At 42.2% G+C, this 24879-nt stretch overlaps 1 protein-coding gene across 5 annotated transcripts in view; it reads right to left on the reverse strand.

Moving 5' to 3' along the window:
* Positions 1 to 2397: 2397 nt before the first annotated feature.
* Positions 2398 to 24879, reverse strand: part of SLC44A5 (solute carrier family 44 member 5) — an 87886-nt gene continuing 65404 nt past the window's right edge. For all 5 annotated transcript variants that reach the window (XM_068406343.1, XM_068406344.1, XM_068406342.1 and 2 more), the window contains 13 exons: positions 23594 to 23706; positions 23034 to 23165; positions 21647 to 21746; positions 18830 to 18922; positions 17819 to 17906; positions 16318 to 16580; positions 15678 to 15772; positions 15182 to 15285; positions 13835 to 13908; positions 11940 to 12010; positions 10458 to 10546; positions 9758 to 9842; positions 2398 to 7465 (listed from right to left, as the gene is read on the reverse strand). In XM_068406343.1, the coding sequence (XP_068262444.1) occupies positions 7353 to 7465; positions 9758 to 9842; positions 10458 to 10546; positions 11940 to 12010; positions 13835 to 13908; positions 15182 to 15285; positions 15678 to 15772; positions 16318 to 16580; positions 17819 to 17906; positions 18830 to 18922; positions 21647 to 21746; positions 23034 to 23165; positions 23594 to 23706 (1420 nt within the window). In that variant the 3' untranslated portion in view covers positions 2398 to 7352. The remainder of the gene's footprint in view (positions 7466 to 9757; positions 9843 to 10457; positions 10547 to 11939; positions 12011 to 13834; positions 13909 to 15181; positions 15286 to 15677; positions 15773 to 16317; positions 16581 to 17818; positions 17907 to 18829; positions 18923 to 21646; positions 21747 to 23033; positions 23166 to 23593; positions 23707 to 24879) is intronic.

A 24879-nucleotide genomic window follows, 5' to 3' on the forward strand; every position in this document is an offset into this window, starting at 1 on the left:
GCTGCAGGGGAGACCTGCACGGCGTGACGGTCCCCGTGGGCCACTGGAAAGAACAAACCTGGCAGAAGAAGGAGGATCCCCAGAGCAGACTGGAGATCAGACTGCTGGCACACAAGAGAACACTCGGGCTAGGTTTTGAATTCATCTGGATGGGGATTAAAGTTTCTATGGCGCGCAGCCAGCGTTAGATTTAAATGTAATATGAATGGCAAGAAAACCATGTGAGATGTAAACCACATCAGTCTGAAAACACATTTAAAAGGGAGGCAAGAAAGCAATTTTGTTAGCAAGGCTGACATTTTCTGAAGGCGGACAATAAAACTGATAGCTGCAGTCAGTTCCAACAGACCATGAGTGTTAACAGGAGATACTGATGTAGTTTAAAAAAAAAAGTAAATCCAGATTTAATTAAAATAACTATGTACATATGAGACACATAGTAAAGGTCCTCTATGCTCCAAAATCGCCTTACAATAACTTTCATATTACAAATGTGTCTTCCAGCATCTGGGTACACTATGACAGACTCTGCAGGGCTATACGTGCGCACCTGAATTAAAACAACACTCTTGTGCTCTAACATACACAGCGCTTTACTATTGTTGTTGTTTATTGCCAGAACTGAGCTTTGTTTGCCAAATTTGTGTCTGATCAAACATTTTAAAAAAGAAGGGGGAAAAAAGTACGCTTTCATAAAGATTTACTGTAGAACAGCTGTGTCTTTTAGCTCTTCCAAGCAGTTGCTCCCCACCAGGCTTGTCCCTCTTCCGTGTGGCACGGCCTCGGGCAGCCCAGCTGCTGAACTGGGCTCAGGAACAGCCGTATCCCTCCTAAAGTCACTTTTACAGTTCACCTTTGACTGGTTAGTTCGGACTGACATTGCTCACACCCAAACCTCCTGGGCTGAGCCATTCTCCTCTCCGTATGCATTTGCCTTGTCACAGCTTCACTTTTCCAGCAGCCACCATCCACCCCCGAGGCACAGACAGCTCCCGACTCCTGCACGGCAGAGCTGGGCTGTTCCAGCACCTCTGCTCAGGGCCACGGGCCGACGGTACGGCTGGCTGGACATCACAGACCCACCAACCTCCCCGCCAAAACTGGCAGCATTTAACCCTCTCTAGCAAACAGTGTCCTGGTTTTGTGGGGATAAAATTTATAGACTCCCTTTTCTGTCCCGTGTAGTTCCAGTGTGTGCCCAGCTGTGGGCTGGTGATGGAGGCCATCCATGAGCAGTTAAACCCAGGGCAGCTGCCCCAGGCTGGCCCACAGGTGTGTGCTGTGATATTAACCTCAGGGTCACTATAAATGGGGAAGATGCTGGGGATGGGAGCTCTTGGCTCTGCTCTCCTCTCCCCTCCCTGTTTCTCCTCAATGGTTGTGATCCCAGGAGGAACTTGCCACCACTATGGGCTGAGTATAATTTTGTGTCTTTTGTATTAGCATTGATATTGGTTTCCTTATTTTATTAAATCTGTTTAAATTTCAACCCAAGAGTCTCCCTCCTTTTCCCAATTCCCTGTCTCGGTCAGGGAGGGGAGGCTGGGTGACAGAACAACTGGTTAGTGTTTAGCCCTGGGTGCGAGCTGAACACAGACAATAGTATCCCATGGCATAAGCCTCATACACTGGTCATCTTCCCTTAAATAATATATGCTGCAACTCTGAATTCAAAGCTTCTGTGTACCCTGTGAGCTCGAATGCATCCACCCGCTGTTCGGTCACTGATCCCCGAGCACAGAGCTGCACCTTCTCCACCGAAGCGTTTAGAGCTGATGTCTGCTCCCGCTGCAGTTGCCACTCTGCCCAAGAGGACAGCAGGGCCCAGCTGGCCACAACCGTCAGCACCATGGCTTCTTGTGCTAATTCAAAGACTTTGCATCGAGGTTTCGTTGCTGTGATCGCTGAATGCCAGAAGCATCCTCAGACAAAGCTCCCCACATATGGAACGACTTAGAACACATACCTTGGCTATTACCCTCGAGCCCACATTCCCCTTTGTCCTGCCTCCAAATAACTGCCCCGCTGCTGCCTCTGCTGAAATCCACCATCTCTGAAAGCTTTTGCATCGGTTTTGGCACTTGTTTTTTCCCCCCGGCTGCCAGAGAAACGTACCGCGGGCAGCAGTGCTGACCCGTCCCCCTACCCGTGGTGGGAGGGCTGTGGCCCCCACACAAAGGCAGGAGAGAAAAGTGACTTTTAGTGAGTCTCCTAAACTCAAGAGATTCCCACAGAACTACAAGGTGTGAGTTTGGCCAATTTAAAACATGCCTCGTCTGGTGTAAGATGGGCTCAAAATGGGCTCAGCCAACCTCCCCCCACCTCCATTTTTTATTATTATGTGGTTCAAAAAATTTAAACAAAACGTGTAACACGGACAGACACAGACACACGCAGTCCGTTTTGTATCTAAATCTTTATTAGAACAAGCCCCGAGGGCTGTTAAACAGTGACGTAACAACAAAATTAAACACTTCAGTTATCAAAGATACTTAAATGATACATTCCTATTTCTGCATAGCAGAAGCAAACAGGTTTTAGAGCTCAAACCGTCGTGCTCATGTTAATTTGGTTTTGGCAAGGTAATAATACAACCTTAATAATCACGTTAATGAAATAGTAACCTCCCTTCCCTTTCTTAAACCTTAAAGAGCCTTTTTTTGTCATTTTACAACTCATTATTTGGGACAAATACACGTGGACCTTTCGTAGCATAGAATAACAGACATTTTAATATTAGTAGCACTAGTGTTACTTAAACATGAAGAAACAGCTTTCTAATTCGATTACAGCGCAGTACAAATTAGGTATTACCTCAAAAACCATCGCCTGTATCAAAAGTTAAAAAAATTTAGAATAATTTATAAAACACTTCCAGAATAGCAAATTATCAGTCTTGAAATGGAGAATGAGCTTTATGCTTATGAACACGCCAGCAGATGTATTACAGTGACATACCATGTACGTGCCAACCTTTTTCCTTCTGTTTTAAGCAGCAAGAGCCCCGTTCTCCCTGCAGTTACACAGGTACGACACCTACGATCATTGTAACCCACAGCAGAACAGGCCCCACTCAGAAGTTCACTATACCATAAATTAAAGCTATAAAAAAAAAAAAAAAAATCTAAAAAATGGAACACTCTTGCGTTGTTGTATTTCGTTATTTGCAACACCACAATTGTCACGTGTTTTCTCCCAGACCACACACTCTACTTGCATGATCTGGCAACAGCAACACGGAGATCGTGTGCGCTGCATCACGCAGTTCAGGTACATCTGACATCTTTTCTACAGTTCATGTTATATCAGTTAATTTGAAGTAAGAGCATTGTTTTTCCTATCTAGCCTTTTCTGTTTCGTAGTCTACATGGTGTGAACAAACTCCAAAGTATAAGCCAGGTAAAGTAACAGCCAGTAAGGCACTTGGTCAGACAGGACAGCGCTGTCCAGGCTGAGCGACGGGCCCGAGGGCGACATTCTACGTTACCGAGAACAGTCAGTTCTTCATCATCCCTTCTCCGACAGCCCCTTTGTAGGACACTTACTGACCGTCCCAGGGTCAGCTTCATATTGTGTCCACCAAAATCTTTTTCCTGTTCTACAGCAGAACATGCAACAGTAAAATATTTCATACTTTTAAATACTAATGTCTGAAAGACTATTCAGCATCCTTGTAACACCCAGGAATCAGCTGCTGAACACTACTTGGAAAAAAACCCTCAGCATAAGAAATGATCCCGTCTTTCTTGTTTCTTTGTTTTGTTTCTGGGGTCACTTTTTTTTCTTTTATTTTTATTTTTTTTTTTTACAAAATTTGAAGGCTTGACATTAAAACTTTGGTATAAAACATGTAAATAAAAGCCATCATTAATATGTTGTAAGGAGACACAACGAATCCAAGCAGAGCTAAAGCAAACACAATTGCGTGGGTATGACAGCAAGTGGTTTCTACTGTCCCTTGGTTTTGACATTCTGCTTGTTCGAGACCTCCAAGAGCCCTTCCTACTCCTGTAGAAGGGTCTTTCTGCGGAGCCACCCTGCCTCGCCGGAGCGTGTCCCGCGGAGCACGTGCCCAGCCGAGCCCGGGCAGGACACAACCTGCCGAGCCCCTCACCAGCGGCAGGCGCCGGGATGGAGCCCCTCGCCCATGACAGCACGCCATGACAGAGCCCCTTGCCCGTGACAGCACGCCGCGATAGAGCCCCTCGCCCGTGACAGCATGGCGGGATGGAGCCCCTCACCGTGACAGCATGGCGGGATGGAGCCCCTCGCCCGCGGCAGGCGCCGGGCTCAGCCCGGACACCTCCTGTGCTGCGCGGTGACCAGCCATGTTTCGTCACCCACTCCCGTGGGCTCCGGAGCAAAGCACGTGTGACAAGTTTTACTGTGTTCTAGACAGCCCCGTGTTCCACTCTCTGAAGTGAGTAATGGCATTTTAAATTTCATACTAAATCAAGCAACAAAGTAAACATCCAAATCCATAAATGTCACTGCTAGTACCTCCTCTGTAGTGTAAGGCCGCAGCCTCTGGCCCACAGGACGAGTTAGGAACCATTATAAGAAGTTAGTCTTGAAATATTTTATGTGATTCCATCCCAAGTAAATACTTGCATTAATTCTTATTTAATTCATAAACAGCAATTTATTTTTAAAAAGCCAATTTTAAATCATTGTGATTTATTTCTTCAATTTATCGATTACAAAATCTACATGGTATTGCTTCCTAGTTTCACAGTTCTCATAATTATATCATTAAGAAAATGGCTTTTAAATTTTCTTCTCAGAAATGATGGTCACTTACATTCTAAATAATTTCACAAAATAGCGAGTGGAGCAAATGTATACATATTTTTTTTTAACTGTATATAAATAACAATACAATTTAAAACTTTCACTTTTAGAAATTCCTTTAGTAAATGCATAGGTTTGTTACAAAAGTATTCTAATCAAATAACTCTATACTATTTCTATTATGTTTTATTCCTAGTAAACTCTATGGTTACATTCATATGATAAAAAAAGCACGCTGTATTCAGAAATACGCTTTCTCAGTTGAGCTCCCAGTAAGACACTCAAGTCCAGTAGAAATATAGATTACTTAATGCAGTTTCTTTAGCTGCAAACTAATCACTCAGTAGTACCAAAAAAAAAAAAAAAGCTTTAGCACATGGACTGTAATCAGACCAGCAGCTTTTTTAATCACAGAATGGTGACACATACCCCCAAAAGTTACTGACTTAATTCTCAGAAGAGAATGGGAGAGTTGTATATTCAATGCCGTGCACGTAATGAGAAAGGAACGATGACGATGATGACAAACTCCATTAGTCAGGAGTCTGGTTTTCCCCGAAGGTAGGTTTCTCAGCCCTTTCCGAAAGTCAGGTTTACTCTAGAGTATCTCGAGAGGGGTTATCAAAAACTGCAGGTGCCCACAATCGATCAGTAGTTACGTTTGAAACTGTACGCCTTTGTTTTGCATTGAGTCCTAAACTAACCACTCGTTTCTGCTTCAGGGACAGGGCTCCAGTGCCCGCTGGATCACAGCGGATCCACACGAGCGTCCTGTCACTCGCACCTCAGCCCACAGGATTCCAAGATCCGACCGTGCCCACGACCGCAGGCACAGGGCAATCATTGTGCATCAGCACGGCCCCAGACGCGCCGCACGAAGGACAGTGTGTCTGCCCTTGTAGTGACCACAATCATCGCAAACTGCAGCCATGAGAGCAGAATCTCTTTGGGCTGTGGCTCATCAGTAAATTTTCCCCACAAACTTGCATTCAGATCATCTGGAAAAGCACTCGCCTTTCTCTTTGTGACACCAGCGGACTCCTGGGGCTAGAAAGTCTGCCCAGGTGCTGCACTCCTGTAACAGACCTGGCAGGGGTATGGCACGTGCCACTCCTGGGAGGACAGTAACGAACACCTTACTCAGTACGGTGGAGTCCATGAAAGCTAGGGGCAGGCCTCAGGACGTCCCTGGGATCCATGCGACTAAGAAATGAAAACCTTTCCAGCTCAGCTCGTGGCAGTAACAGACGGGAGAAGTACGCCCGTGTAAGACTTTTCCATAAGCAGAGCTGTTACCAGCCTCAGTGACACTTCTACTAACGGCAGCGCCACAAAACCGAACAGAACGTTATATGCTTTCTGCCAATAGATCCTGGACTAACGACTGGGCAAATTCAATCATCAAAAAGTAAAACGAATCTTCTGGAGCATCTTTCAGTAGCTAAATAATTCATCCTCTATCATGAGAGGACTCGAGTTCAATGTCCTAACACCTTACCGTGTGAGCCACTGAGAGCCTGGAGACCCACAGCAAGAGCACGCGCGGCCCCCAGCACCCGCACGGCCATTGCAGTGTCCCGTTAACCAGCCTCTGAGCCAGGCAGGGGCAACGGGATTCCTGTGCACATACACGGCCAAGTCCTTCTTCCACAGAAAAAAAGACCACATTTGCTGTTCCTTTCAGTGAAGTTCAACTTCCTCGTAATGCAGAACACAACCAGAAACTCGTTAGAGACAGGGAGATATTAACACAGGTGCATCTCTCAGACTTCAGCTAAAAATGATACACTCACCATCCTGTACCCGATGAAACCTCATTTGTGTGAGCCACAAATCCCTTCCAGTGCAGCGGGACCTTCTCTCAGTCACATCATCTTTAAGCACAGCTCACAGAAAGCTTCACTTTAAGCAGTACCAGCTACAGCCTCTGACTCCCTTCTTTGGGACCTGCAGGGCACCGTCAGTGCTGGAAAGACGCAGTTGTGGACGTGATTAAAATATCACTACATTTTTCAGTGTAGGGAATCATTAATGCATGTATAATCACAGTTTAAATAGCTGTGAACCAGCTTGTACAAAAAATACAATCATAGCACCATATTTACAAATTTAGTACCATCTCCTCGTTAACTAGAGAGTCTCGAACTATCTTTTTATGGCTAATTAGGTTATATGTTAGTGCTTTCAAAAAATTGCCTGAATTTCTTTTACAAATATACACTTATAAAAAGAAACATTATCAAAACTGCTGTCATCTAAGGCAGCAACTTGTGTTACAAAAGTTATTAAAACATCATTATAGACTTAAAAAAGCTTAAAATTTACATTTTCCTTTCCATAGGCACTCTATAAACTAAAACGTGGCCTTGTTTTCACAGCTGTTAGTTTAAGCATTTAAACTAGTTAAATGTTACCAATGTTGCTCGTTTTTTTAGATATAAGCAAAAGGAAAAAATAATCACCCATTAACCAGAAGCATCATTTACAGTTTTTACTTTTGCCTACTTTATACACGTTTTGCTTAAAAGTGACACTGTTTGGATGTTGAGGTTTAGTGTATGTTATCCCACTGCCTTCTTAGGGCTTAGTTCCTTCTTCCCCAGAATTCGGTGAAGGCTAGCTGACATGAAGTAGGGTTTTGCTGTAGATCCATCATTCCTTTCCAGGTCTTCACCTGAATTTACACAGCAAAGGCAGCCAAAGGAGCAAACAGCAGTACAGCCACACACATGCACAGAGAATTGAAGAAAGGAGAGAGCAAAAAACCCAACATTAAAAAAAAAAATCTCAATCGAAGCAATTTAGCTGTATTGTTAAGTTCATGAAGGACACTATAAAATTTCTATTTTCTCAAACCAGAAGAGGTTTTTAGACAAAGCAGAGACACAAACACCTAGCCAATTTTCAAACGACAGCAATATATCCTTTTTAATTCTCCAGTTCTTTGGTTTGTCAGTATAGGTGGAAATTTTGAGAAACACTCCTGCCTGCACCGAAGCCTGGCCTTTTGGCTACTTCTTGCTAGAAAATTTGTCCCAAAGGCAAATCCCGAAGTGGATTTAAGCACTTTTGAAAACTGGACCCTTTTTCACTGCCTAAGATAAAGTTCTTTTGAAAACCTGATGCCACAAGCGCACAATATTCTGTGTGATCTCCTACTGTCCGTTACTGAATGGCAGCATGGGAAGCAAAACGGAATATGAATGTATAACAATGAGGCAGAATTATTACTTTTTTCCCTGCAGAAGGTCATGACTAAGTCGTTGGTCTGCGCTGAGCTCAGTGTTTATGCCACGCAGCAGTCACAGATCAGCGAACGGTTTCACACTGACGGGCAGTCGGGGGAGCGTGCAGTGAAGCACAGTCACTGCACCTGAAGCCCTGCGCGGGCAGGCAGCTGTGAGTGCAAAGCCAGAGAGCACTGGTTGTAAGGAGGGGCCAAAGGGGTTAGAGGAAGCAGATCGTCATGTACCTTCATGGCAGTATATACCATGCTCTCCCAGGCAACTAGCGATAGGACAAGAGGACATAGCCTCAAGCTTCGCCAGGGGAGGTTCAGGTTGGACATGAGGAAGCATTTCTTCTCAGAAAGGTCATTAGCCATTGGAAGGGGCTGCCCAGGGCAGTGGTGGAGTCACCATCTCTGGAGGGGTTTAAGAAAAGCCTGGACATGGCACTTAGTGCCCTGGTCTAGTTGACAGGGTGGTGTCAGGGCAATGGTTGGACTCTCGATGAGCCCAGAGGGCTCTTCCAACCTCATTGATTCTGTGATTCTGTGTGTCTTCCAAATAAATTAAAAAGGAAATCTGTTAAATTTTGGGTGCACCAACAAACTTTCTAAATTTTATTTGCTTCACCAATTTCCATTTCATTCTAAATAACTGTAATCCTTTATTTATTTATTTATGGTTTGGCTTATTTCTTGGAGTGTTATTAGTGCTACGCCTGCCTGTGATCATGTTTGTTTAGAACCAAAGTCCATAACTCAAGATAAATAGGACACAGCTCTCAACTAGACATCAATTTTCAGTTTTCTGACTCATTTTGTTCCTGTGATTCTTTGGCAACCCAGTATTTTCCAGAATCACTGCTAACCTTAGTTCCTAGGGAAGCAGGGTTAAGAAGGTGAGTGTTTAAAGGAAAGAAAGAATTTATGCTATTGTAAGAGGAGAATCGGTATTGGCATGTTTATCTTGCCTCAGTGATCCACTGTGCATACGACAGATCGCGCCTACGACTATTTCAGTATTCTCTTGGTATTATCAAATAATTCACCAATTGCAAGAACAATCACTGCCGTGTAACTTCTACTTGGACCCACCAGAATGACTTTCATTATAAAAGAATTGTATCTTTATTTCTTTAATTGAGTAAATCTAGCAAACGGGATGTGTTTTGTAATAAGTACATCCTCTTCTTACAATCATGTCCTAATTTGAGACCAACAGATTTCTTTTCTGATTTTAGTATTCTCTGCCTGGACACACTGAACAGCAGTCCCTTTGAGAGTGCCCATGACTGCTTGCTATTGTGGGGTCCAAGGGAGAGTTTTTTAAACAGTATTTTACACAAATTTAAAGGTAATTCAGCACAATACTTTGTGCAGGCCTATAAAGTTGAAAACTAAGGACTACCTATACGCCAAAGAAGAATTTTGTTGTTAACAAGAGGTTTGAGTGAATCATTGCTGTACAGGGCTCTTTACAAAGCACCCAGAAGCAAACTGTTAATGCAAGATACCCCCATGAGCCATATAGCTACCTTCCATTACTTAAACTAATTACATTTGAATACTAAAACACTTCTGCACTGAAGAACCCATCAAGGAGCCAGTCTGAAAAGCAGAAGCGGTTCCTTTTTAACACTGCTAGCACGTCACCAGCATTCTGAAAGGAAGGGATAAGGTGGTTTTCTACTCCTCTTCCCATAACTTGCAGGTATTAGTGAAAGAAAACGCAGTACTTACAAAAGCAGAGGAAAAGCGTGTCGACACACATTGCATAGACGCTGAAGAACCCGTGTGCAACTAGGTAGGAGCCAATAATGACCGTCTACAAAAAACAAACCACAACAAAACCCGAAATTGAGTTTGGCACCAATGTGGCAGTGTTAAGTCAGAAGCCTAGTCTGCTAAGCACATTTGGGAGGATTTAATGGCAGCTCTGTAATTCCACCAAAGGTTACTACTGCTGTGGAAAGGGATCACAGGTTCAAGACACTGTATCCTAACATGCAGTGGCCACTAGTTTTCCAGCTGCCAAATTGGAGCTATTTCAACCCCCAAAGAGAATATATGTCAAGAATATTCTGAACTCCTTCAAGACTATTCTAAAGAGCCACTCATCCTGGAGATGTTCTCAAGTCTAGGGGGGTACAAAAGGAGAAAGAGATGCATCACAAGTCCCTTCCATTAGAAGCCACACTGTCACTGGCGCCGCACCACCAGCCTTTGCTGTCTGGGAAGTTTGAGCAAAGCAGATGTGAAACCTAATTTTTCTGAAGGTGCAGAGTCACTGCAGTGCCAGTTCTGCCTGAAGGATCCAGAGGACTGGAGTGTGGCAGATCAGTCCTCACTTCAGTGGACAGTGTGCACTGAGAGGCTAACAGCTGTTACCAGACCATGCCCTGATGCCCTCCCTGGTCAGGAGATCAGATGGTTGCCTTACCAACAACGGTACCCAGTAGTAATTTAACGTCGGTGCTTCCTGTGCGAAGAGTGGTATTCTCTGTGTGAAGAAAAAGAACGCCAGAACACCTGCAAGAAGCACAGAAGATCAGTGATTCCTAGGCTAACTCTGATTTAACACCTGAAGAATGGATGAGACAAAACAGACAGCAGATCCAAGGTTGCTTTAAATAAGAGTTTGCAAACAATAAGTTCCTCAGTACTAATTATCTGCTGGATCTGTATTCTGACAGGAGAGTTATGTAAATGAATCAGTTACCATAAAGATATTCATGGGCCCAGAAAGACTTCAATGAATTGTTTTGTTTCATCATTCTACCGGATTTAATAGCAAAATTAATAAATAGTGATAAACAAGACAATGACATGGGATAACAAAGTCCATTGGGTGCATCTTTTCTAAAATAAACGAAGAGTGAGAAAAATTCTGCTGCTTTAAATTTTACTGCTTGAAGAAATACTTAACTATTTCAGATTAAAAGGAGGAATGGCAGTGCTAGTGATAAGCATGACAGTAACTTTAGAACAGACCAATGCATCTACAACAGAAACTGCCCAAAGAGTTTATTCTCAAAGAGGATGAAGACATGAAATAATTTCAGTATTTCATGGCTTACATTTCAGAGAACACGTTTCAAATCAAATCTGCTACCCTAATTTGAAAGTCATTCTACAGTAATGACAAAATATTTTAGATCTGTTCTTGGTACTAATTTTCAACTTTTCATTAAAATATAATCCATTAGTAATCTTTTGAAGTATGCAGAATACAAAATACCGTTATTTGTAAAATAATGTTGTGAAACTGCTGTGACAATTAAAAAAAAACTGTAAGGGAATACTGCCAACTTGAATTTCTGAAAGTGCTTCATTTAAAAAAAAACCACTTTTCTGTCACAGAAAAACATGAATAATATATTTTGATATTTACTGTTAACTAACAAAACCCTATAAGGATGTTAGAAATACTATATTGCTTTTACTATAGCTCATAGCTATAATGGGCTTGTGTACAGCAGAGCTTCAGGCCCATCTCCTGCAGACCTGCACCACCTCCTCTTGCATGCCTGCTGTCTGCTACCAGGCAAATCGTGTCTGCAGTTTTGTTCAGCTCTTGCGAAAGGAGAACCGATTGTGGCTGACTTATTGGATGTGAATTTGGTTTGATCCAGCTATGATGCTTTGGCCGCAGAAGTCCTTGCACCAGCAACACATGCAAGAGCAGTAAGAACAATTATGGAAAAGATGCTGTCAACAACACACCGGGGGGAGGGGGAAAAAAAGAAAAAAATACATTTTAGTTCAATCTTGCAAATCCTGGACACACACGAACATGTTCCCAAATAAACAGGCAGACCAGTGAGAACCTCCAGCTGCTAACTAAGCATGTATGAAAATGGCAGGCATGCTTGTAGGTACCAGACAACAGAACATACCCTGTGGAAAAAATTGCTTAGCTTACCTACACCGCCAGCAACCAGGATCTTCCCCAGGAATAAAAGGAAGTCTGTAACTTTGTCCAGAACTGCAACTCTGTTCAGCAAAGGACAAACGATACACAATCGTCACAAACCAGACATCTGCCTCCTTTCTCCTTAAATCTATGGATAATTGACAAAACACGACCAAGCAGCTGTCTTCTGCTGGTTTCCCAGGCTGACGTTACAGCAAGGCAGAAACACAGCGCTGAGGTGGGCTTTGTTACAGCCGAACCCCACGAGGCACAAAAGCACCGAGCCTCTTGTTGCGTTGGGCCTTAATGCAGCAATAGTGCTACAGCACTTGAAGACTGTTCCTTGCTGCTGCTGGTTAAAAAAAGCCACAAAACAAAACATCAAAATATTTTTATTTCAGCCTTTCTTCCAGGGTCACATAAGCCAGCCCAGAAGAGGCAAAGGACACACCAAAACAAAAAGCAATGTTTGGGCAGATTGCTGGTAGGGCTTCTTTCCACTCGGTCCTATTTGGCCACATTTCATGACCCCATAACATGCCAGATCTACTATTTTCATGTACCATGGTACAACACTGAAGGCAGGAGGCCCCAAAGCAGGGAGACAATCACAGATGAATGAATGAAGGCAGACAAAGATTGACAGTAAATCTGCAGCCCTCATTGAAAGCAACAGCAGGGAGTTCCTGCTCGAAATCCTGCCAGCCTGTCTGATCAGAAGCTGCAGGTAAATGATGGGATGGAAAATGAGCTTTGTATCATCAGCCTCTTGACAGCACTGAAGGCTATGGGTATGGTAATGGACAGCACTGACTACCATGAAAGATAAACGTTAAGAAATATTGAAAAGAACAAATCATCATTAACCTGTCAGAATTCAGAATTAGCGAAACACAAGATAAATCTCCGTTTGAAACAATAAAATTATATGCCTGGCTTTTAGCTATTGCTCTTACAGATATGAGCAAAAGCACAGAGGACCGTGAGGTGATGTTCTGAAAGGAACCAAGGCAGCTCCTCCTTCCCACTGCACGGGCACTGCAGGGTGAGGACACCACCGTACTGACAGAGCGAATGCACTCCATTCCCATCTCCAGTCCTCTCCTTTTTCAAACGTCATTTCCATTTTCCTCTTTCAGCCTCCCCCTCCATTCCTCTTCTCCTCCCAGTCCTTCACTTAATAATTTAAACCACCTAACCAGTTTTACTGTGTCTCTTGCTTGGTAATTAGATTGTCTGCTATTGCATCAACATGGCCAACTCCTAACTTATTCTCCCCTTATTTTTTGATCTCACACTAGTACAGGAAGAGCCAGGAGCAATGAAAAAAGCACTGATGAGAGCAGGGAGTTTGGCAGCAGTCTTCGTAGTGGGGAAAAGGGCCAGGGGAGTTCCCAGCAGCAGGGGAGATCTGGTTATGTTAAAGATGCTGGTTTTGAAAGCAAAGTACTCTCTCTTCTTTACTGCCACTCTGACACCCCATAAGCTTTCTGGATGAATCTGAAGACTTCGGTCTTTCTGCTTGCCTTTCACAGACAGTGAGTGGACCAAAGCTCAAGAAACAAGCGTACGGCAGATGATGAGCACCCCTTTCCTGTATATCCATAGACCTCCTCTCAGGGGCTCCACTGGTTCCTCGGAGGCACCATTACAATCTGCTGGGTGCTTATGAATTTAAAAGAGTAATCACAACACAACTGTTCAGTTTATATCAGCTCTGCACAGGTTACTGTGCTGGACAGCCTGCTGTTACACACTGAGTGTCAGAAGTGAGGGCCACGGCTGGGGACAGACACAGCTTACAATAACGTTTGGAGCAGACATGGGAGAGGAAAGAAGCGTGTCTTCAGAGTGCAACAGCAGGAAATCCTGACGTTTCCAAGGACTGGGAGATAGCTCCTTACCTCACCACGTTCCGCATGAGCAAAAAGAATGCGTCCTTTGCCGAGGTGCAGAAGTTTTTACCATATATGGCAATCTGCAAAAGAACAGTAGCTGTTAAGTATTTTAAATAATTAGGATACCTCCTTGTACGTCAGCATCTTACTGCATGTAACGCATAGTTCTCTCTAATATGTGGCCTTGAAACTCAGACGAACATAAAACACTTCCCCCAGTCACCTGCTACCTCTCAATGCTTCCCACCAGGTGGGGACAGAACATTATCCATCTTTCCCCTTCAAATCTCCTGGTGATGAGCATGCCACCCCTTGCGATCTTGCAGGCAGTAGACTCAATTTGCCAAGTAGAGCAAATAAGGTACCTGCTGAGGGGTTCTTCTCACGTTGCTGGTTACCTACGCTAGATTTATAGTCAGTGGAAAGGAACAGGCACTCGCAGAGCAGAAATGAGTTGACCCCTGTATGTATCTCCTTAGATCTGACACTGCTCTCACTTCGGAAGAAATCAGCAGTACCAGTATGAGAGTCAGTGGATTTATATCAGCAGAAAGTAAAGCAGCTGAAGTTATTCAGGAACAAAACCATTTCTCCCTGGAATAGCATCCACAAGGGTAAGATATACTACAACAGCTCTTAGTGCAGTCAATTTACCAACTGTAAACAGGATAGTAAAAACGAGTACTTCCTCTTCAAGATGGCATTAATTTGAAACATCAATTACATGAACGTGGGATATAATGGACCCATTACAGCTGTCTCCTTTGAGACAACAAGTCTGTGACTGTACCATTCAATCACTGGAATTGCTTCAAGTCAGAACATCCTAGGCTGAAATCTGTGTGTGTTTGTTTGGGTGAAAATCTGGAATTTCTCTTCTGGAAGCTAAAAAGGGTTATTTTAGAGAAATATCACTGCTGCTGCTAGTAGAATTTGTGCTTTTATCTTCCGGGAGGAAATACAGATACCACATGCCTTCTGACCTCCTTATTCAAACATTGCCTCCAAACAGAAGTGTCAACGTGCAATATGAAACAGGCTAATATTCCTGTTGAAATCAGGATTTCAATAGCTGAATCAGAGGGGAAGTTAACCAGTTATGCCATCCCTTCCCACTTACTTTGGGGGTGAGGGGGATGGACAAGGACAGGCATGAAAAGAGGCTGAGTTTAGAAGAATAAAAAAAAAAAAAGTCTTACTTTTTCATAGTGGGACCACATGCATTTCCTGAAAACTCCCATAAATCCCATTATTTATTGAGCAGATTCTAGTACTGCTGGCTGTTGACCAACCAGTAGCGGCTAGGGTATTTTAGTGTCCCAAATAGAGACCACATGCAGAGACAGCACATACCATGATGTAGGCATTTCTGTTTATAAATTTTAAGAATTTTTCCAAACACCAGAAACAGCATTTGAGGCAGCAGAGTAGAAATCTAGTGAAGGAGTTCTGTGTACCTGAAAAAAAGGAGAGAGCACATCATACACAGAACTCATCAACAGTCTTCAGAACATTGAGAGCTATTCAGAAGAAAATCTTAAATTGTGACAAAAGCAGAAACGTTATTTCTTTTCTTCTAGGTATGGACTCTCTTTCTCAACCCAATTTAGCTCACTAGCTTTGAGTTAGATCAGATCCACATCCTGCATGAACTTTGCATTAAGTTCCCAAGGACATAGACTCAATTTGAGCAAATCAGCACAGATTCACTGGCTTCAAATGGAACTACAATGGCTAAACATAATGTGGAATTAATCTCTTTTCATTGCTGAGAAAACATCTTAGGAAAGTAAGGAAGTACTTTACCAAAGGAGGTCTTAATAACCTAGAGCAGGTTCATGAACCTCACCTTTCAGTTTGTGATCCAAGTACTCCAGTATTACTCTAATAAGCTGGACAACTGCAAGAATTAAGGCTCCAAATGCCAGCGAACCTGTATGGTATCTAAAACAAAATAAATCACTGTTACATTGCGCATATGAACAATTATATATGTATGTGCATGTGTGTGTGTATATATATAAATAAAATTACAACTGGAGGAAGGTCCCATTAGTGGGAATTACATATACTAACGGACCTTCATCCAGACCCGCCAGAGAGAGGAACAGGATGAAGCTATTGGTGCTGTTGGTGCCTGTGTGAGTGCTGTGCGTGGCTGTCTGTTGATCCGTGTGGCCAGCTGGGTATATATGTGTTGGATACGTGTATCTGGGTGTGTGCGCCTACTGCGCACGCAGCTTTGCTCTACCTATTCAACTGCCTTTGCCTCAGCCCGTGCGTTTTCGCACTTTCACCCTTGCGATCCTCTCCCCCATCCCACTGCAGGGGAGTGAGCGAGTGGCTGGGGGGGGCTTGGCTGCCTACCAAGATTAAACCACAGCGCTGACTAATCATTTTCTTTTGATATTCTAAGCCTGGCTTCCCTAGATGTAAAAGAGCACTCGTTGGATACATGACAAGGCTCACATCCAGCTCCACAGCCTTACCGTATTGCTCGTCCAAATGAAGAGAAGAGTGGCCACAGTGGGATATCAGCTGGTTTTCGAGAGGCCCAGTAATAAGAGGCAAAGGCACCAGCAAGGGTACACTGACCCAGTGCAATTGCAAAGTTCACCAGCCAGAGAAAGACAAAGGCATTGGCTAACTGGAAGATGAAGATGTACTTATGGTACAGGCTTTCTCCTCCATAAAAAGCAAAAGTACACTGAGCACCCGGACACAATTTGGTCACATTGGTTGTGTTAAAAGTCTGTATAGAAAGAAAAATAAACACCACAATGATAAGCCATGAATTCTGTGTACACGGTCTCTGAAGTTTAGCAGCTTAATACAAGTAACATAATTCTGCCTGATGTTTCATTAGCTCATCCAACACTGCACTCCAACACAATGCACCCTGTTACATATTTAAGGATTCATAGCAATGTCCTATGCAGGTGCTTCACTTTAAACTATGCACTTAGCAAACAGGGCTGCTCACCACATGCCTGAAACCTACATAAATGGAATTTGAACTTCAGAAATCTACTTTAAGATACATAAACGCTTCAGTTTCATTAAAGAAAACCTGCTCACATTAAAAAAAAAATTATTTGAAAATCAGAGGCCAAATCTCCAGTTCGGGTAAATCACCACAGTTGAAATCAACTGAGCTCTGCAATTTTATACAAGCTGTGGATGTGGCCATAACTTCCCCTACCTATCTCAGAGTATTAAAACAGGAGTAGTTTTATTTACTTTTTTACATTTACTTATTTACATTTAATTACTTTTCCCCATTTCTATTGTTCATTTCATGTATTTGCTCAGTTTGGGCATGAACTAAAACCAGTCAATTTCTAATCCCTTTCTTTTTTAGTGCTCAGACATCAGCAGGGTGGGGAACTGTTTGGGATATACATAACCACAGCAGTGCATTGAAATTTAAACACCTGAAAATAACCCTGATATAACATTTGATAAATATTTCTAGTTTTCAAAATATACTTAAATTAAACCCCACAGACAACTCAAAACATCAGACTGAAGACGAAATTAAAAAAAAGACAAATATTTTTGGAGCTTCATAAAGGTCATTGCTGTGCCAAAAGATGCTCAGCCTCTCCTTCAAAACACGGCTGGTCCTTGGGCAAGTTTGAGGCACAGCTTTCAAAGTCTTCCATTACCTTTTGAGAACCATGAAATAGAATCCTCAAGAATTCAAGAACACCTTTCCAAATAAACCTGTTTCTGTGTCTTCCTTTCTCACCCTATAAATTAGAACAGTTAATATTTACCTGCCTTACAGGACAGTTTAGCAGAAAAATTAGTTTATGTCTGTAAATTGCTTTGAACAAATAAGTGTCTTCTGAACACTAAGCACTACTTTCAGATTTAACATGAGGAATCATTACTTAAAATATGCACATTTTCTACTAGCATTGCATTTAATAGTCATTAAGAAATGCAATTAGTATAGCTCTATTGGTAAATATTTGTTACACTTACCTCTGGGTCACAAGTCAGGTTGGCATACTTGCACAGTGTTTGATTAGCCATTACTTTATACACAGGTTCTCCTGATGTAGCCAGAAAACTGAATGACGTATTTTAAGGAGGAATCACAGAACTGTAGGCTTTGAGCAACTCGGGATTCTGCAGTGGGTAACGACTAGCTCTAAAGAACTTGTGCAGGTAACAGAAAAACTGCTCTCACTATGCAGAGATGTATGTGAAGGCTGAACAGACAAGACTGAGTACTCTCATGACTTGGAGAACAATGGCAAACTCCTTCCCGGAGCTGTAATAACCCCTGACCAGAATGGGCACGGGGAATAACCTTGGAAGTTGGCTCAGTCTCTCTTTGACAAGGCAGATTATGCAGCAGTTCTTTGACAGTTCGTATTTTGGTGGAAGTAGATACAGAGCATAAGGGTAAATTAACATTGTCCTGAACAGCAATAACTGACTCTCTTGGCACATGAAAGAACAATTTGTTTTCAAAAAGCAATTTCCCCCTTTCCGATACCTTGCCAAACCCTCGCTGTTCCAGGAACAGACAGACAGCGGTTGCTGTTATGCAATTTAGAGAGCACTCAGTGCACTGTATGTTCTCTCACACCTTTCCTATACTTTTCTGAACAAAACACACCTGGAGCCCACCCCACCCCCAGCTAACTAAGAGACCATTAACATCAGGCCTATTCAGGACATATTCACTCTTTGCTGAGGGTCCTTTTTTACCCCTTAAAGTCAGCGTTATGTAGTACACAAAGCCTTGTATGATCCCGCTCCCTTGGCATGAATTTTAGTCCAGTTGCTTTTAATGACATTAAATTCACTGTCCGATTTGTACATCACACGCAAATGTGCAGTGAGGAAGAGCTCAGCAGTGCAGCAAGTGCTAAGTGACCAAACAGCCCTCTTAACGCAGGTTTGGTGAAGGTGAAATAGCAGAGAATTATCTGGTCTTGCAGACCAGAAGACCGTTCCTCCAGAGGTACGCAGACAGAAGGATACACAGCTGTCACAGCCCAGTAGGAAATACAAATTGCAATGAGTATGAAGGTGACGACTGGGTAGAACAATGTCGACATTATATAGCCAATAGCCCTATGACAGAAACAAAACATATCAGTAAGCTGCAACAACTTAAAAAACAAGCTTTTTATCAGTCCTCTTCTAGCATCATCCTTTTTACTTTGAGCTACTTGTCGATAGTGGTAGTATCTGACCTAGTGCTGGGATCTCAGAATACTGCAGGTTCTTTCTTCAAATGTCTTCACACCTTCTTTGTCATTTCTGCCACTCCACTTCTATCGGCAGTACTACAGTCAACTTTATCAATTTGCCATGTTCAAGCCCATCTTCTACTTTCTCCTTCTCCAGTACTGCTTCACAGATCCAGCTCTTTCCAGGTCACAAACCCATTTCAATCACATCTCCTTGCTGACTGCTGCAGACATTACCCTTTCCTTCCTTGTCCCCACTCTGCCCAGCTCCTACGCTCTTCCTTCAGCTCCTGCACACCTGAAATTACCTCTTGCTAGTTTATATTTAAGGACTCTGTTCCCAGCCCCTTTCCTGCCTTAAGTGCTAACTGTTTTGGGGAGGGACATTCAACTTGCCTTTGTAATGCCAGGACATGCTAACGCCTTCCTGTGACTGTGTGACTTTCCTTGCACGTGCCATAAATGAGCAGTGCTCGCCTTTGGCAGGCAGAAGGAATAACGGCCTTTCACTGCTGACAGCTTAGGAAGCTCCTTTTACCATCAAGGCTGATGTTTTAGAGGCTGACATTCTACTAATATTTCTCGTGGCTAGAACGCAACTAGTAAGCAGGAACTTGAGCACGCCAGTTCCTGCTCTGCAGGGGACTCCTCCTCTGTGAGTCGATACAGCCCCTCTGGGTAACCGCCCGCAGCTATCTCAGAGGCGAACACCTCCAGCTGGGTGTCCCACTGGATGTGATTTCAGAGAGCGTGTTTTGTTCACTGAAGCTTACAGGTTGGTTCTCTTTACACTCCTGCCATCTACCTCTTCCCATTACTTTAAATTTTCTTTCCAGTGACCCCGTACGCTTATCACAAGCCTTTTTGTCTCTTATTTCCTACAGTGTTTCTCCTATGACTTGTGGCACTTCTGATGCTATTTGTTTTATAGGAGGCAGTTTCCAGAATGTAAAAGGAGACAAATTTACTCAGTTCCTTCTGCTGAAGTAGTAAATGCTGGGGGGGGGTGCAAGGGAACTGCCGTGTGCAATCAAGAGGTTAAGAGCAACACATCAATTTCTGCCTGAATCTAGAGATTTAGTAAAAGTCCATTAAGAGTCACACAGGAGGACACAGCCTCATGCTGTCTGAGAAATAATCACTACATACGAGCAGTGTTCAGCAGTTAATGGTAGGCCTCTTAGTTACCACTAAGACCATGGACAGTTACTCCAACAAACTGAGTAACAACTGTTAATTGCTTCTAACTATAGATTTCAAGTTAATTACTAGCACTATAATTGTAATATTTTTGAAAGAGTAGTTAAAAGGTATTGAAGAATCTAATTGGATTTCCAGTCATTAGCAGCTTATTTTTCATCTTCCTGAATACAGGGCATGGTCTGTTAGGTTTACAGTAATTACATATGGTGTTTCACCTCATGCATTATGCATGAGAGTAGAAACATCACCCTCAAGTGACCTTTCCATGCAGCTGAAAAACTACAGAATGTTATTACTTCTCAGCAGGAAGTTTATGAACTTTCTGAAATCCTTCTATCTGTCAAGGTTGTGAACAAAAGTGTTGCAGGGTGTTGAAAGTGTTCCTGGGTGTTAATGAACAGGAATTAAAGAGTATAATTTAGTGCTGCCAAAATTAATTGCTGTGCTCTAAATTGCACAGTAGCGTAAGACAGGAAACAGGTACCTGGCTGAATGCAGAACTTCAGTATTTCTTAATCCCATCACAAAAATCCCAAATCCTGATTCCTGAGAACCACAATGTCAATGGAGATGGCAGAAAACTACAAGCAAGGGCACACAGATAAACTCAGAGCTAACTCTATGAGCTCTGCTTCCAAGGCCTTAGCCTATTTGCAGTAAAATGCAAGGGCCTGATGTTTTAAGTCCATTTCTCCTTTGTCATATTCCCATTTAAAAAAAAAAAGAACTAAGTATTGGCACTGTGTAAAACAGGAACCACTGTGAACAAAGTCTATGCAGATTTCAGGGAACACAAAATGAAGAGGTCTCCTAGGCCTTCAACTCTCATATCCTGCTCCGCTTTCTTCTTAACTCAGAGCTGAAAAGAAGTATCTTGGACTGCACCACATTACAATGTCTGGTCATGGAAGTCTCCTTTTCTCTCTGCAGATTTATGCATGTGCACACAAAAGTTTGACTGGAACCAGAAGAATCCAGTCTTTCCTAAATAAAAGCCACAGCCAAAACACCACCAATCCTCTACCACTAGTATGTCGCTCTGGAGGCAATCCAATGACAGAGCAAAGTTGGTGGCTGTAGGTCCCAGGCTCCAATTAACAGTGTACCACACAGCATTTCTGCTGATACACCTTCTTGCACTGAGGATACGTGGTACCACTAGCAGCATATGTACTCTTAAGGGAGGGAGCCGAGAGATAGGAAATGTCTTGCTGCAAAAGAGAAAGCTCTTATAAGCACAACCTCATTAACAGAGAACTGGCATTACTTACACTACCTGTTCAGCTCAACAAATCCAGCGTTGTACTTTAACCCCCAACTTTCTGCCCTTGGTAGTGCAAGATGAAGCTCAAGAACAGTACACTGCTTAATAAAATTCAAAATATATTAAAATCAAACATACCTACTTCCTTCCTTCAACAGTGCAATAGCAATCCGGATTCGATTCCTTAGGAAGATCAGCATCAGTATGATTATGACTTCAACAATACAAAGTATTACCACTGTAAACAAACAAATGAAAGTTAGATTTACCAAGAATCAAACCAATATGCTGCCTTTGTAAATCGTTTGGTTTTTTTTTTTCCCTCATATTTTACACTATTGTTCACAAACTCCATGAATTTCTCTGCTAGAGAAGTTCTCTCTTTCTCTCACTGCACCTGCCAATCTTCAATCCCATTTCATAGTTTTGTGAGTTCCAGCCTAGGAAAATTCTACATGCAGAGAGTTAGTCAGAATGTGCAGGACCCTGACTTTAGCACTTAAAATTTTAGAAGAAAAATGGAACTTATAATTCTCAGACAAAGATAATAATTTACTTAAACGTGACTGTAGTAGTTGGCCTTAGATACAGTTCACCCTTAACAAATTCTATTTTTCATAAACAAGCATTTTGCATATTTATACTCTAATGCTGCTGATTTGTAGTTTTTAGATACAATAAAATAAATAAAAAGGAGATGAAGGGTCAACTTTTTAATGAAGAGTGCATTTTTCTGATATATATTATTCTAACATTTACATGCACTTAAATCAATAGGTTGGTTTGAGTATTAACCTGGCATAAGCTCCTTTCACCTTATCTGAGTGAAAAAAAAAAAAAAAAAAAAAGGCTAAGATAGGACAGTTTTGGACAAATTATTTTCACCTTCCAGTTGTGCTGCTGGAATTATACAAACTTGCTCTTGAGGTCAGGGAGCTGAGAGCACCATGTCCCAGAACATTTCTTCTCTTAGTTATGAGCAGTGTTTGAATCATAACCCAGATCTGGTTTCAAGAGTCTGATTTCTATTTGTGTCAGTTCAAAACTTACTTCTGCAGTAGAAACTAAAAAATTTCTCTGGACTTCATCTAGAGAAGACAGTGTCTTTAATGCCCGAAGCACATCTCTTCCGACTCTGAGACATATCCATCAATTCTAGGTGCTTCAGACGGTTAGACATTTAAACCAGCCCAGCAGCTGTGGATGGTGGCACACAGCAGGACCTGTCTCCTCCAGCTGAAACCACGAAGTTTTGTGGAGGGAGAGGAAGACAGAAGGGATAGTACCCCTAAGCCTTGGCTTGTCCAGAGGTTTGCGAAGGGACGTGGGAATTGGCTTCAGGGCCCACAGCTTAGACATAGTCTCAGCATCCAGACCCAGACACACCACAGATGACGTTACATCTGCTTACTTCTCTGAGGGACATATGTAGAGGAGGGGATTTAACAAGGCAGAAACTGTAGCAAGGCAATGATTGATTCTCCTGAACATCCATTAACAGATACCAAGTTTAAAGGGCACTTACTAAATGCTAACCATGTTTGCCTCAGTTGCAGGTACACTCTGAAGTCTGTCTGGAATCCAATATCATAAACAGTGAGGTCAGATCCAGGTATTCCTTTGAGATGATCGTACTCCCAGTAACAATGCCAGATGCCTTTTAAAAAACAATCAAAATAAAAAGGGTGTTTCTGAAGAGTGCAAAGACAAGCTTTTAAAAAAAATTTTTACAAAGCCAAGTGTTTTGTCCTCAGCATGTCAGGTAAGCAAAAAAACAAAACGCATTCCTGTGAGACTAGTCAATTATAACATCACATATATAGAAAAGAAATATCAATAAAAGTGAATACAGACTAAGCATACTCTGGGTAGATAATTCAGGTTACTACATCTGCTGCTAAGTATCAGAACAGCTGGATTCTTACTAAATTTCACTGCCATTTAAGGCCTTCTCACTTCACTGTGTCTAAAACTAGGCATTAATTCTCCCAACTGTACCACTTAGTTGATGTAATTACTGATTTTCCTTGCCCAAACCTAAGCAATAAGGAAAAATAGCCTCAGAGGCTAGGAGATTACACCTACCATAACCTATAATTCCAATCACACCAAAGATGAAAATCCAGAAGAGAACCCCAGCCGTGAACCTCAATAACACGAGGAAGAGCAGACTCACAATCATTGCAATGAACAGCCCACTAGAAAGACAAGAAACAGAAACACAAGGAAAACAAGTGTGACAATCTTCACTTTCTTGCATGCCTGTTATTCCAAATGAAGGTCAATTCATTTCACATAAGAGGATGATTTGTAAAAATGTATTTCAAAACCTTATGAAATACATCCTCATGGCTATCATCTGCTATTAGAAACAAATAGCTTATATCTGATGACCTCACAGGGCAGAGCCAGAAATGTTTGCATACACTAGGTTCTCAGGCTGGTTGAATGAGACTAGTTCGACGCCTTTTTGGTCACTTACACCAGCTGAACAACTCCCTGCCTTTTTCAGGCCACGGTCTAGTCTACAGTTCAGAAAGCTAAACTGGAGGAATACCTTTGTGGGTGGAGGTTGCTGTTTTATGTCCTCCATTAAAAATCCCTACTTGCAAAGAAACAACGTTAGTAAAGCAACATTCTAGGAGCTTTCCTAGAAAAAAGAATTAAATTTAGGAGAAAAACCAGTGACTCTTTTTACCCATCAGAAGAGGAAATGATCAGAGCATTGTGATGCATAAAAAGAAACTGTTAAGAGCTATCAGTGGGGCCCCTAAGAAAGACAACTACAGTGTCTTCTCATTACCAAGTCTGTGGTGAAGAAATATTTGTTTTCATTTCACTCCCAGAAAGCAAATCAGAAAGGAAAAAATGACGGCAAAAGGCCTGTTTACTCAGGGAGGCCTTCTAAAGCAATGTAAATAAAGCAATGTGAATAATAATCCCATCCAACAAACATCCAGCTCAGATGCTTCACAGAACATTTCATTTCTCAGAATTTTTAGTATGTGTTACATCAGAATTTTGTATTAGTACAGACTCAAGAAAAATCAAAACCTCTTCTTGCCTGTGTTCAGTAACTTATCTTCTGAATGTTCCCAGCTTATTTAGCCAGTTACCAAAGACAAAAAATGGGTCAGCCTGATCGTGAACAATCAAAACCAGATGTTTTGGGCAAACTAAGCCAGATGGGCAGAGGGACAAGAAAAAGAACATCAGCTTATTTAGTTAAACCTTTGTAAGCTGGTCTAAAGTCCTATCCCTTTAAAGGCTTCCTAGCATGATGTATTTTCCCCTTTCTGAATGGCTTGTTTGAAATTCAGAATGTATTCTCAAAAAAAGTTATAGTTTTGGAGCTTATGACTCTTCTTGAA

This window comes from Nyctibius grandis, chromosome 8 (assembly GCF_013368605.1).
Source record: "Nyctibius grandis isolate bNycGra1 chromosome 8, bNycGra1.pri, whole genome shotgun sequence".
In the NCBI taxonomy this organism is placed as follows: domain Eukaryota; kingdom Metazoa; phylum Chordata; class Aves; order Nyctibiiformes; family Nyctibiidae; genus Nyctibius; species Nyctibius grandis.